At 34.7% G+C, this 13,141-nt stretch overlaps 1 protein-coding gene across 9 annotated transcripts in view; it reads right to left on the bottom strand.

Annotated features, from left to right (window-relative positions):
• Nucleotides 1-13,141, bottom strand: part of GRIA4 (glutamate ionotropic receptor AMPA type subunit 4) — a 359,336-nt gene that overhangs the window by 96,858 nt on the left and 249,337 nt on the right. For all 9 annotated transcript variants that reach the window (XM_004427382.3, XM_014785207.2, XM_087434037.1 and 6 more), the window contains exon 4: nucleotides 9,249-9,433. In XM_004427382.3, coding sequence (XP_004427439.1) covers nucleotides 9,249-9,433 — 185 coding nt within the window. The remainder of the gene's footprint in view (nucleotides 1-9,248; nucleotides 9,434-13,141) is intronic.

The following is a 13,141-nucleotide window of genomic DNA, read 5'->3' as shown; positions in this document are numbered from 1 at the left end:
GCCGGTCTTCCTCAGCAAAAAAAAGAGGAGGATTAGCATGGATGTTAGCTCAGGGCTGATCTTCCTCACCAAAAAAAAAAAAAAAAGAAAGAAAAAAAAAGGAATAATTTCTCTTTATCGCTACTTGGCACTACATATTTACTTGTTATTTATTGTGTGGCTCCCTCACTAAAATATAAGCTCCATAGGGCAGGGACTTTTACTGAGCCTAGACATTGCCTGGCCTATAATAGGCACTCAATAAATATTTGTCATATAGATGTTAACCCTAACCCTGGTGGTCTAGTGGTTAAGATTCGGCACTCTCACAGCTGCAGTCCAGGTTCAAACCACATCACTGTCTGTCGGTCGTCATACTGTGGTGGCTGTGTGTTGCTGTGATGCTGAAAGCTATGCCACTGATATTTCAAATACCAACAAGGTCACTCATGGTGGACAGGTTTCAGTGGAGCCTCCTGAGCAAGACAGACTAGGAAGAAGGACGTGGTCACCTACTTCTGAAAAAGCTGGACACAAAAACCCTATGAATGACTGCAGAACATTTTCTGATATAGCCCCGGGAGAGGAGAGGATGGCACAAAAAACCCCAGCAGGCTTCCCCTCTGCTGTCCACAGAAGTCTCTAGGAGTCAGAATCGAGTCGATGGCACTAACAAGATGTCAAATAAATGAAGTTTATGCATGAGACATAAAAAATAAAGACTAAGAACCATTGCTCGTTAGGTACACTACTTAGTCACCAAGCTGTCCAGCTTCCTGTCCGTTCTCTAAGTTGTCATAAGAATTATTGTTCTAAAACACAAAGTCGATCAGTTAAAAAACATCCAATAACATCTAAATGTTACGATAAATTTAAAACTACTTATTATTAAGTCTATAAGGCTCTTCGTAATCTGTCTTCAATGTGCCTTGACCACCTTCTCATTTCCCCTCCTCTTGATGTTAAACCACACTCACTTGCTTTCCCCACACACGCGGCTCTGTTCCAGTGCTCTGCGCTGGCACAAGCTTTTCCTCCTGGGGAATTCTGACTCATCTTTAAACAATTTGCTTTCATCTTCATTACACCTTGTGCTGCATTATTTGCTTGTGTCCCTCTGTTTTCCTTTACATTTGGAATTCCTTCAAGGGATGGATTAAAATTGATTTAACTTTATATACTGTGCTTGAAAATTGGTAGGTATTGGAGAAATGTTTGTCGAATAAATGAGCAAATGGATGAGTGTTGTGTACATGTATAAGAAAGGAATATGACAGGGTGGGGTGGGCAGAGATAAGAAAATTTGTTTCTCTTGTGTTACCTGCAAGATACTTATATTATTATATCATTACATTTTATTAGAATATTTGACTTTTAAGTTTACATTGTGATAACAATCAGCAAAAAGAAACACAAGATTAATTATAGAAATAGAATTCAAATATATATATTTCCAGTATAGGTTCTGTGGATTTAAAGGGAAGGACAGAGGACAAGTACAGTTTAAGCCTGGACTTTAAAAGAATATAGCAATTATTTGGTATACGTGATTCTAGGAAAAAAACCTTAAAAAATAGAAAATAAATTCCTGAGGTACAATCTTGATCTTTCTTCCATTTGCCAGTGATTATGTTAATCTTTTGTTTTGGTAAAAACAACACCATTTTAATTTCCTTCCACAATCCGATCTTAATTTGGCACTATTGTATATGAGCTCGGAGAAAATCAAGACCATCAGTAGAGAAGTACTGTACCACTATGTGGTTGATCTTAAGGGGAGGATTCAGACTGAATTTGTTCCGTTACCTTTTTCACTGAATCACAGTGATTAAAAAGATGCATCACTTCATTTACTGGCAGGTAGTACACTCCGCTACTGAACTGTTTAATATAAATACTGTAGAATTTATAAAGTGTAGTCATATTTATAATGTTTACAAGACTCAGAAAAGTGTCCTCAAAGGCATTGTCGAATGTTTTGCTTCCTTTTTGTTATTCTCACTGCTTTTTCAACATTTGGAGAGCAGATGCAAAATCCTACTGAAATAAATTATGAAGTTCTTCTCTTTTTTTTATTTAATGAGGAATATTACTTGCCTTTCCCTAAACCATAATAGATAAGTCTATGCAGCTGCTTTCTATTTAAGGCTAGAAAAACTCATTTATTTTATATTTCTAAAATTATCAAGCAGATTTTCCTCTATCTTTTTTAAAGAAGCTGAGCTTTTGAGAGTTTCTGTCAACAACAATAATGGAAACTATTCTAGTAAGTGCTCTTGCAGCATCAACTAAAACAAATTTAGTTGAACACAATCAAATTCTAGAATCCACAGTCCTTCCAAGACAAAAGTACTTGCATTCTGACAACCATATTTTTCTTCTTCTTCAAATAACTTACATTCTTTTCTTTCTTTATTTTTCCTTTTAAGTTTTTTTACTTTATAATAAGCAATAGCTGCAACCATGGGAACAGTTGCTAAGAGACAATTAGAGACCCCTTTCCAACTCCCACCAATTTCATTTGCACTAGTCTGACTGAGATCTGTAAAGGTGTTTCTGTTTTCTATGAAAATAACCAACCCAGTGCCTCATAATGGGAATTGCACATTCAAATCAATTCAGATAAAAAGTAAGATTAAAGAAGTAAAAGTCACCTTTTTTTTTTTTTTTTTTTTTTTTTTTAACATAACCTCGTGTCTTTTAAGTCTCTTCTTACTTTGTGGCAGTTTCTGACTGAGCAAAGCTTGATATGCAAAAGTAGCTTTATAATGAAACAAAAGCGACAAGCTCCGCCAGTTCTGCAGTGCAGGGAATCACTGATATTTCTCTGCTGTAGTAATTTCTTTGAGTGCCTGATTTGTTCCCGTTGCATCTCACTCATTGTTGCTTTAATATATGGACATGAACCCTTGTGCTTTTTTCAGCATAGACAACAAACTCTGGAAAAACCTAGATGTCCCATCGCCTTTGGTGGGGGAGACATTCTGGACAAGAAAGCTTCTCGGGTAATCGAGGGCTGACTTTTAGAGACTTCAAGGGCTTACTGGGTGCTCTTCCCTTAAACACATAAAAGAGATGTCTCCTGCCTGTGTCGTCAGTGATACTTATTTGGACTTTCATTTACTCAACAATTATTTTTTGATCCCCTTTCATATCACTGGGGATATATTGATAAATCATAAACATAGACCCTGCTCTGATGGAGATAAGATTTCAACAGCAAAGACAGATAGTTTAACTAATGCAATACAGGGATAGGTGATAGGTAATAGCTAATAGCTAAACTAATACAATCCCTATGCCTGCTACCTCTAATATTTACAGCTTCATCTTTAATTACTTCCCCACTCCAATTTTGACCATTGCTCCTACCCAGTTTTTATCACACAGAAATAGTTTCTACCTTCTGAGCTTTTCCAGACTTCCTTGCCTTTGCAAGGAGGTTTCTGTCTGAAATATTCTTACCCTTTTTCTGTTCCTGGGAAAATATAATGCATTTTCAGTTTAAATCTCTCTTTTCTCTATGAAGCATTTCTGACTCTCAATTATACTTAGTCACCACATCTTCTGGGTTCCTGATACATTTTGTAATATTTCTGTTTCTAAGCCGATGAAATTGTCTTATAATTATTTATTCATGTTTCTGAATTCCCAGCTTGAGTGTAAGCATTCCCAGTGTAGGGACCACATTTTGCTCATCTTTGTACAGCCCTGCAGTGCCCAGGATGATGTTTGGCACATAGATGTTGAATGAATGAATGTGTGAGGAATCGAGTGCAGAATTGTCCTGTCTACTGCTGTTGGCTCGTTCCTACTGGCAGAAAGTATACTGCTTAATCCTTCCAGAGACGATGCAAATAATCAAAGCTATTATCTCAAGTTATCGGATCGAGTCTGTAGTGACTACTCCTCATAACGGAAGCTAGCTTGCCTCTTCTCTTTGTGCTCCTTTTTGTCTCTTTTGTTTCTCACACTTTTGTTTTTGAGTTTTTTTTGGTTTTAGTACGAAAAAAATGATCTTATGGCCATTAGCCAGTAACTAAAATGCTCCTTTCCTTCTAGAAAATGACTCAATCGGGTGTGTTCAGAGGCAGGTTCTTTATGCCTTTGGCTCTTTTTGATGCATTATTCAGTGTCAGAGATGTTTTTGGGAGTGGAGGTGGACCTGGTAGAGTTCTGGATTTAGTATAATTCCTCATGTGAGAGACTTCTGAAAATTTGTAAATGCAGACTCTAGATAAAGAGGCTTTGTCTGTTAATCAGTGTTGTGACACATTTGGCAATTTGACAAAATTTCTGTCTGGGATGTGACATCTCACTTAGGTTGTACTAGACAAGGAGGCAGCCTTGGACTTAGAATAAGTTAAGTGGGGCCATGCCTACATTTCATCACTTCTGTGCATGTGGCTGCGTTTCTGTTTGTGAGGAATTTTCCTCTTTCTAATTGATTGTGCCCTGAGGTAGGATTATTGGCTTCCTTTGGTGATGTGAAAAACATCTGAGAGGTCAATCACAGCTTTTAGGCCTTTGTGATTAATTAGCAAACAGTATAGGAAGGTCACTGGGTTTGCCAATTATCTGAGATTCGCATTGTGTCTAACCAGACATGGAATTTTCCTTTCACATAGTGAAAGTGATAATACTGCTGAAAGGGGAACCAGTGAAATTTGAGGTATGCAATGAAGAGGCAATTTGAGATAACTGTGAGCCAATTGCAGAGCCGTTTTTCTCTGTCCTTTTGATAAACATCTATTTCACACTATAAGGTCAGTCTTTGCCATCTTCTCCTGATGAATACTTGGTTAGATTCCTTAAATACATCCATGGTGTGTCATAAGGCCGATAGAGTTCCAGTTTCTTATCTAATGTCTTTGATATCATCATCTACTCAACAAGAACTGGCACTCATAGCAAAATCCCTGAGGCTGTATGAGATGTTGGATCACTTTCTATGTACTGTATTTCTAAAGGAAACAATACGTTTTAGTAGGATTGTAGCAAATGCTTTTGGTTTAAAATTTAGTTAACCAGATAAGAGTTACTAAGTAGAACAGAAAATGTATCTGTTTGCTCATCACTTTATCTTCAGCCTTTATAATGCCTGACCTAAAGTGGACACTCAATAAGTATTTGTAGAATGAATGAATATACCGAAAAGATCACTTCACTGAGATTTTACTTTATGCTTCCTTTCAAGGTATGTTCCATGTGTGAAATTATATGTTGCTTCAGGATCAAAAGAAATTATCAGGGAGGCTTCATTGGAAACAGCATTATTGACTTTTAGAGTGATCTTTTTCAACATCATCTCCACCCAATGCTCCTTATTTAAAGTAAGGAAGAGAAGAATCATAGGCATTTTTATTCCAGTTACTTTTTAAAAATAAACGATTGAAGAATTCTTATCCATATCTCAAAAAGTGAAAACACTCATCTTTTTTTTTGGAAACATCATAATTTGAGGGGTATAAGTCGATTGACCAAAGAAAGAGGTAGACGAGAGTACAAGCCTTCCCCATGCCCAGTGTAAAGATTGTATTCCAGAGGATGAATTGGATGTTCATGAGAGGAGGGTTTCACTGACTATAGGAACACAGAAATCTAGCTGCATGACCCTTGGGTTTTTTCATGGTGGAGTAAAATGTGTGGGCAACCATTAGCCTTAAGTGCTGTTTTGCTCAAATAATTTTTGGTGCCAGAAAGACAGTTAAGATCAAGTTTGTTGTTGCTTTTTTGCTACTGGATTAAACATATGAATCAAATTCTGGTACATCGATGTTCAATTGATAAGGTATTGGATAGAGTCCCTAGGGACTCTTTATAAGCAATCAAGTTCAGGGTTTAAAGTTAATGGATATGTGTGAAAATAAAATAATATATGAAAAGGCTTCCACTGTAAGCCACTGATTTTGATGTGAAAATAATTCATTTGCTTCCAGCTATATTAAGCTATGATGAGTTATTCTATAAAATAGTTGATGTATAGTTAGAGGAAGAAAACTAAGTGAGATGAATAATGCTAGTATCCAAAATGGTTATATTAATTTAAGTAAAAATTGAGACTCTTTCTATCAATAATTGATTGCAAATTCAATAAATACTTAAAAGGTATTTTTAGTTGTAAGTTTCTTCTCAAAATTTTTTCTGCAGATGAGTGGACCAAATTGCCCATTGGATTTAGAAAGCCAAAAATGCAATTTGTTTTATTGGAGCCTGATACAAACAAAATGACAATAAATCTAACTTTGTAGTTTTGTTATGTTTCTGTTGCCTTAAATAGCTCAGTGGGTGATCTTTACATAAATTCTTCCATTTTTTTCCTATGATGCAATTTAGGGCAGAAAAATCAATATACCTTAAACTACATTTTCAAATACTTGTTTTGAAGCTTATATTATGAAATGTTTGAATGAGTATATGACTAACTGCTATTTTAAATAGCAATACATTTATAAGAACCAATTAGCTCATGGCATAAAAATAATTTGGAAGATATGTACAGAAGATGAAGTGCTTCTCTAACCACGGTTGTCAAAATTCTCTCAAAAATTAACATATTTTGAGAGAAAATTGTGTGAGCTATTTCCATTATGTTTTTGAAAATTGATACAAATTAAAATGTCAGCGAAGTAATTATTGACAGCATGCCACCATAATATGAATATAAAATGTGCCCATTGTTATAGAAATTTACAAACACATCCCCTTATCTTCACTGTATTAATTTCACCATCTTCTGAGAAAGGGCTACTTTTTTCAAAGGCATTTTTCTGATCAAGATTATTTGGCATTTTACTTTTAAAAAATGCTTTGATTTATTCTCTGAAATTGTTTTCTTTCGTTATTTCAACTTATTAAAGAAGATGTTGAAACAGAGAGGTATTGAAGTACATGTATGAATTCCTGACAAAGTTTGGATTAGCTCTTGTGTTTAGATGAGTCAAGAGTAAAACCAAGAACATTAAAAGTGATTTTGCTTAGAGCTACAAGGAATTAAAATATAGATAGTAAAAAAAATCATATTCAGAATCAGAAAACAGCTTTTCTTGGGGAGAAATTTTATAAGACAATTAAGGGTACATTATATTCTCACAATACAGTAAACTTTGTTAGAATTTATGAGATTTATACCTAAGAGGCATTTTAAAGGGACAAAGATCTATTACTAGTCTCATTATTACTATGCAGTCATGACAGAAAAGAAATCCTTTAGAATTCAGCAAGAGGAATAGAAAAGACAGACACTCAAGTTTCCAGAGTACAAAAATCCAGTTAAAAGATGAATAAGTTCTGGAGATCTAATGCACAGCACGGACTATAGTTATTCGTGCTGTATTATATACTTGAAAGTTGCTAACAGCAGATCTTAAACTTCCTCACCACAAAAAAGAAAGAGTAATTATGCAAAGTGATGGAGGTGTTAACAAATTCTACTGTGGCAATCATTTCACAATATATTAGGTGTATCAAATCATCACCTTGTACATCTTAAACTTACACAATGTTATATGTTAATTATATCTCAAGAAAGCTGGAAAAAAAAGAAAAATAATTTCTTTGAAGGACAAAAAAAAGATGTCCAGTTCCCTTAGCAAGAGCTTATTTAAGGCTTATACAAAGAGTTTATCCAAAGCACCCGGGCGTGCCGATTTTCTTCTTAGAAACCAGCTAAGCCTCTGAAATGGGTCAGTGTGCTTTAGGACTCAATTGCCTTCTCTAGATGCGATCCTTTAAGCACAGGTGCTAAGTGGAGGGTCTTTCTGAGCCTTACTCACCCTCTGACAGAAACTTGGCAATCCAGGCAGTTCTTAGAATTGACTGCTCTGTGGGATTCATGAGGAGTTATTTACAAAGCTTCAGTTGTTCAGGTCAAACAACTCAAACTCAACACAGTGGCATGAGTGGAAGGGAGGGAGAATGAGAGTTTGAGCTGAAGTAGAAGAGAAAGTTTTTTCTTGGATTCCATAAATACACATTAAAAAATTTCATATACCTTGATAATTACAACCTTAATGATTTTTTGGACTCCCTCAGGAATATACCTGAGTGATGTAAAGGTTTATAATTAATGTTTTCCAATGTAATATAAACATATTTCTTCAATCAAGTGGTTTTTTTTCCTTCTATAAAAGGATAACAGGAGGTGAATATTCTGTCATTTCCTCTTACAGTATAGTCATTCTTCTCTAGACCTTTAAAAGAAATACCGCATGTTTTTTTTACTTTTAACTTTTACAAATTCTAATATAGTCGAGGAAGGAAACTTAAGGCATTTGGTTTAGTGTCCTTTGATATTAAAGAAGAATCTCTGAAACATAAGTTGGTTTTGATTTTTGTATTTGAGTACTTAAGTTATTCTTATAAATAAATCTCCAAATTGGTACATTAACTACTATAAATCAGATCATTTAATTATACAAATAAACTATATGTAGCAACTAACCAATAAAACATCATACTAAGATATTCTCTAGCCAACCTAACATATTGTAGATAAATATGAGCAAATATTTCTAAAACCACTAGATGGCATTCATTCACTGCAATTTCGGCCATATGCAGCCTTTCAAGGCTTTATCATGATACTGTAGGGTTAGGGAGAAAGCAAATGTTATGTATTATTTGATGATATTTTCTTATCATTTAACACAATGACAAAGCTCAATTTTATCTTTTCTTGTCTGCTTTAAAACCAATCAACAAATATTTATTGAAAACTTTATTCAGGGATTCTTCCTTTGTGAAGAGAGTTGAAAATCATCTTCACTGTGGTGGTAATGTATTTACTTACAATATCTAGAAGAAAATATGCTATATAGAGTATATCTCTTAATTTTCTTTTATTTCATCGCTTACTAATTCATGTTGCTATTTCTTATGTAGCTATTTCTCTAAAGGTTAGAAAAAGCACATAGTCACAAATATTAAAATTTTCTAATATTTTAGATAGCATTAATCTTTAGAATTAATGTTTATGAAAATAGGAGGCCAAGAACTCTTGATAATTCATAAAAAATGTCCTTTATATTGTATGTCTTAAAATGTGTGAAAAATAGTACTCTTAATTGCATTGAGACCTAAGAACCGAAATGGCCTTTGGTGATAGAGGATTATAATTTAGTCTTGGAGATAAATCATGGAATGAAAACTCCCAAACTCCACACTTCAGGCTAAATGATTGGAAGAAGATATTGATGGGGACAAGTAAATCAAAGGTCAACTTTTTGTAGAAGGTCTAGGATAATAATAATGTAAAATCCAGGACTTACCTGTTCTAATATGTTTTGAAGCCTCTCTATCTCACAGTCTATCACAAATTTCTTCTCTTGTCTTCTATCAAGTTCTTCTAGAAGTTGCCTGTAGCTGACATCATTAAAATTTTCCACACATATAGCGCTGACATGCCAACCATTTTGTCCTGCTTTTTCCATAATAGCTTGAAGTATTGAGTATCCTATTGGGGAAAAAACATCCAGAAGAATTACTAAAAACATGCTTTTACTCTCTTTTAATAACTTGTGCAGGCACTGAGTCTACATCAACATTTTTATGTTCCAAAATATACAATGAATGCTTAGAAATTTAAAAATCTGAGTGGTTATTTCCAAATCATTTGTCTTGCTTTTTTGACTCAGGGCAACAACATCCCTTAAAATATTACTTGAACGAAGTAGCAACACCATACCTTGAGTAAGTTCTCAAAATGTCTCTGCTGGAGGTTATTACAGTGGTCTAGACACATTTTTGGTGAGATAAACCAAAAACCAAATCCAGCATCACTTGTAGTCAATAACAATTTCATTAACTCTTTTTGTTATTTTACTCACTAGGCAGAATTAATTTTGAACAACTGTTTTGACTGTCCCCTTAAGCAAGGTAGTAACAACATTTTTGGGTTCAACTATGGAAGAGAGGATGTAAAAGAAACAGAACAACAGTGTTTATTGAGGATCCATTATTGTAAATGGAGAAGGTATTATTTAATTCTTCTTCTCTTGATAGGATTGGCAGTGGATTGAATGACCACTAGGTGAAGCCCTGGGCACTCAAACTCGTAATCTAGTAAAGGAGACAGACATTCAAATAAACAAATGCAACTTAGTTTTAAAAAGTGTAATCGTAGCTGTACTTAAGCTAAAGTGTTGGCCCAAGGGAAGGTTTGGTTAAATGTGCCTGGATGGGACAAGAAAAAATCACCAGAGAGGAGAAACAACTTAAATTGGGTCTGGAAGGTTGAGAAGGCGCATTCAGGATTGCGGAAAAAGGAGGGATGTTTATTAGCTGGAGACAGCCTCCCAGAGAGAATGGGATGGTCTCTACCCTGTTCTTGGTCTAGATCTCTTTGCTTGTGGAAGGGAAGTCACAGATCTTAGTATCTGAGTTAAGGAAGAAGGGGCAAATTCAGGAACCCAGCACTTGGAGTATTTCTTCATGTCAATATTTTCTTGAAGTCTTGCTTTTTCCAGCTCTCAGCTTTGAATTGGAATGTGAGAGAAAGGGAAAAGATTCTTCGAATCTATGAATTGCCTTAAACAAGGATTGGCTAGGATCTGAGCCTGTTAGCCAGTTACTTTTTTCCCCTTGTGACTTAGCATAAAAAAATGTGCTAGTCCTGTTTAAGAAGGTCTAACACTTATTTGAGCTCATTCCATAGCAGTTGCCTATAGTTTCTACCCTCCCTGGGTCCCTGGAGTTAGAGTGGAGAGCTGGGTGGATTAAAAGTGAAGACTTAAAGTAAATACACTGCACTGGCAAGATAAGAGCACATTTATTCAGTTTTCTGATTGCTATGTGAGTGTCTCAGATTTAAGGATTTTGATTTTTAGGTATCTTTTCTACATGTCAGAGTTTCAAACATTACGGATGCTCAGTTAATATCAACAGATGGAACTGATGATGAGATCATATTTGAAATATAAATTACCTGATATCCTGCCAAATGAAATACTGTGGCAGTCAAGATTCATTTTTATTTAAATGAAAAAAATTCCCCAAAGAGGAAAAAAGAGGGCATGTTAATTACTATATAATTATTCTGGTATATCTATTGCTCCATTTAGTCTTTCCTTTTGTGATGTATACCTGTAATTATCTTTTCAAATCTTACCTAGATCCCCCCTCTCCAAATCCAGTACTCTTTACCTTGTTTCCTGTTCGATGCATCTGTAACATGATAGTGTAAGTCTTATCTTAATGTACGTATTCTTGCCTCATTTGTTCTTTTACTGTGACTTGCTCTCTGATAGGAAGTGAGGCAATGTTCCTTTTAGTCATTTTTGACACCTATGAACATGTTATTTTTAAAAATATCAATTGACATCTTACTTTTCCTTGTTCGCCTTTTGTTTATTGTCATACCAAAATAATTCAAATACTTTTTGTTTGTTTGATTTTTTTAGTGTTGTAAAAATGATAAATATTGGCCACACACATTGAAGTAGCCTTCCTGCTCCCTGGGATCAATTCACAGCTTGGCACAGTTCTCTAGATATTGCCTTTTTTTTTTTTTATCATGTGGTTATCAGGCTGCATGTCAGTACTAGGCATCCAGGTTGTTATTTTCCTGCCTAGAGGACTTTTACAGAATGTAGAGCCGCACATCTTCTGATGAGATTTATATATGTTCCTAGTTGCATAACAGATATTGAAAGATTCAGACTTGCAAAATTATTATTATTCACAAAATTATAATTCAAATTCAACATTTTGTTATCTTCGTTATCTATATTTTCAGATTTACACATGGACACTAGACTTGAAATAAGACAAAAGCATAGGACACAATCTTTGTTAAGTGGCAGAGAAAGTTGGTTGCCTTAAAAAAGCCGTTAATCATAGTCAGGAATAAATGGCATTTTTTCAATGCAGTGCAAAGGACATGCAGGTATAGTTTCAGAGCCCGGCTAAAAACTTGGATTCTTTTATAAGCTGTGTTTGATTTTAATATGCTCTCCTATTCATTGCTACTCAGATGTGTGTGTCTTATTTATTTGCCAAGATAGTTGGGAATATACTGTAACTCAAGATAAAATACTGCTGTTGAATCTATGATTATGTAACTTAGCTGTTATATAAACTAGAAAGTCACACAAGTCAAGTCATACTAATTCCACACCTGGCTATGATTTGTATCTCCTAGTTATTAGAGAATCTGTAATGCAATACTGTTGGCCATAAAACGAACACTGCAGTTTTAGGTGAATATCACAAGACTAATGGGGATTTCACTACTGTAAAGGATCTTTTAAATCTTGCTTCTACTTTAAAAAGCTGCCTAGCATTTTAATTCAATATAATTTATTGAATTGAAAACCTACTACATCCAAGAGTCCTTAAGGTGTGCCAGGATAAACAAAGACGATTCTTGTCTCTACAAGAAATTAACTATCTAGCAAAACTCATACTTAGGTAACTAACCATTATGCAAATTACACAGAATTATATAAATAACTTTAAAAGAACCCAAGTAATTTTATTACTATAGTAGCTACAGCGTACGTGGACAAGATCACATTATTGGATTACAATAAACAATTAAAAGCTTTTTCATAGTTATTGAAGAACACTATCAATTACACATACAAATATACATTTAAATGTTATTATGTCTTGTAAAATATTATCAGTTATGCTAAATAGAGTCATAGCCATGTAAGCAGTCTTGAGCTACTTCATCCTTACACATCAACACTTTCACGTCATCCGTGAATAATGGCCTATTTTGGATAAGTAGTACCATCCAGAGATATGGCTGCTAGCAACACAAACTGAGCTTATTATCTGACGTTCTCTTTTGCAGGAGTTATTTGATTCAACCATCTGTACAAAGAGGAGCAGGAGGAGGATTTTATATCAGGGTGAATATAATTTCAAAATGAAGGGACTTATCCGTATGCTATAAAAAAACTTCACTTAGATAAGGGCAGAAAAGTGACCATAGTGCTTTTTAATTAGGTCATTTGTGCACTCCACAGAAGCAGCATCAGTAGAATGTTGCATACAGAAGTCATATTTTAGAGGAGTGAGAAATTGAGGAGAAAATGAGATGAAGTGAGAATGTAGACCTTTTCAAGGAATATCATCAGGATAATGAAGTAACGAGATGAAGGGTATGCCATTATGATGAATAAGGGATAGAGAAACATCTAGGTCATGAAAACTC

The sequence above is a fragment of the Ceratotherium simum genome, chromosome 7, assembly GCF_057802395.1.
Source record: "Ceratotherium simum simum isolate JZ-2026a chromosome 7, ASM5780239v1, whole genome shotgun sequence".
Classification (NCBI taxonomy): domain Eukaryota; kingdom Metazoa; phylum Chordata; class Mammalia; order Perissodactyla; family Rhinocerotidae; genus Ceratotherium; species Ceratotherium simum.
This window is presented reverse-complemented; position numbering and strand designations above follow the sequence as displayed.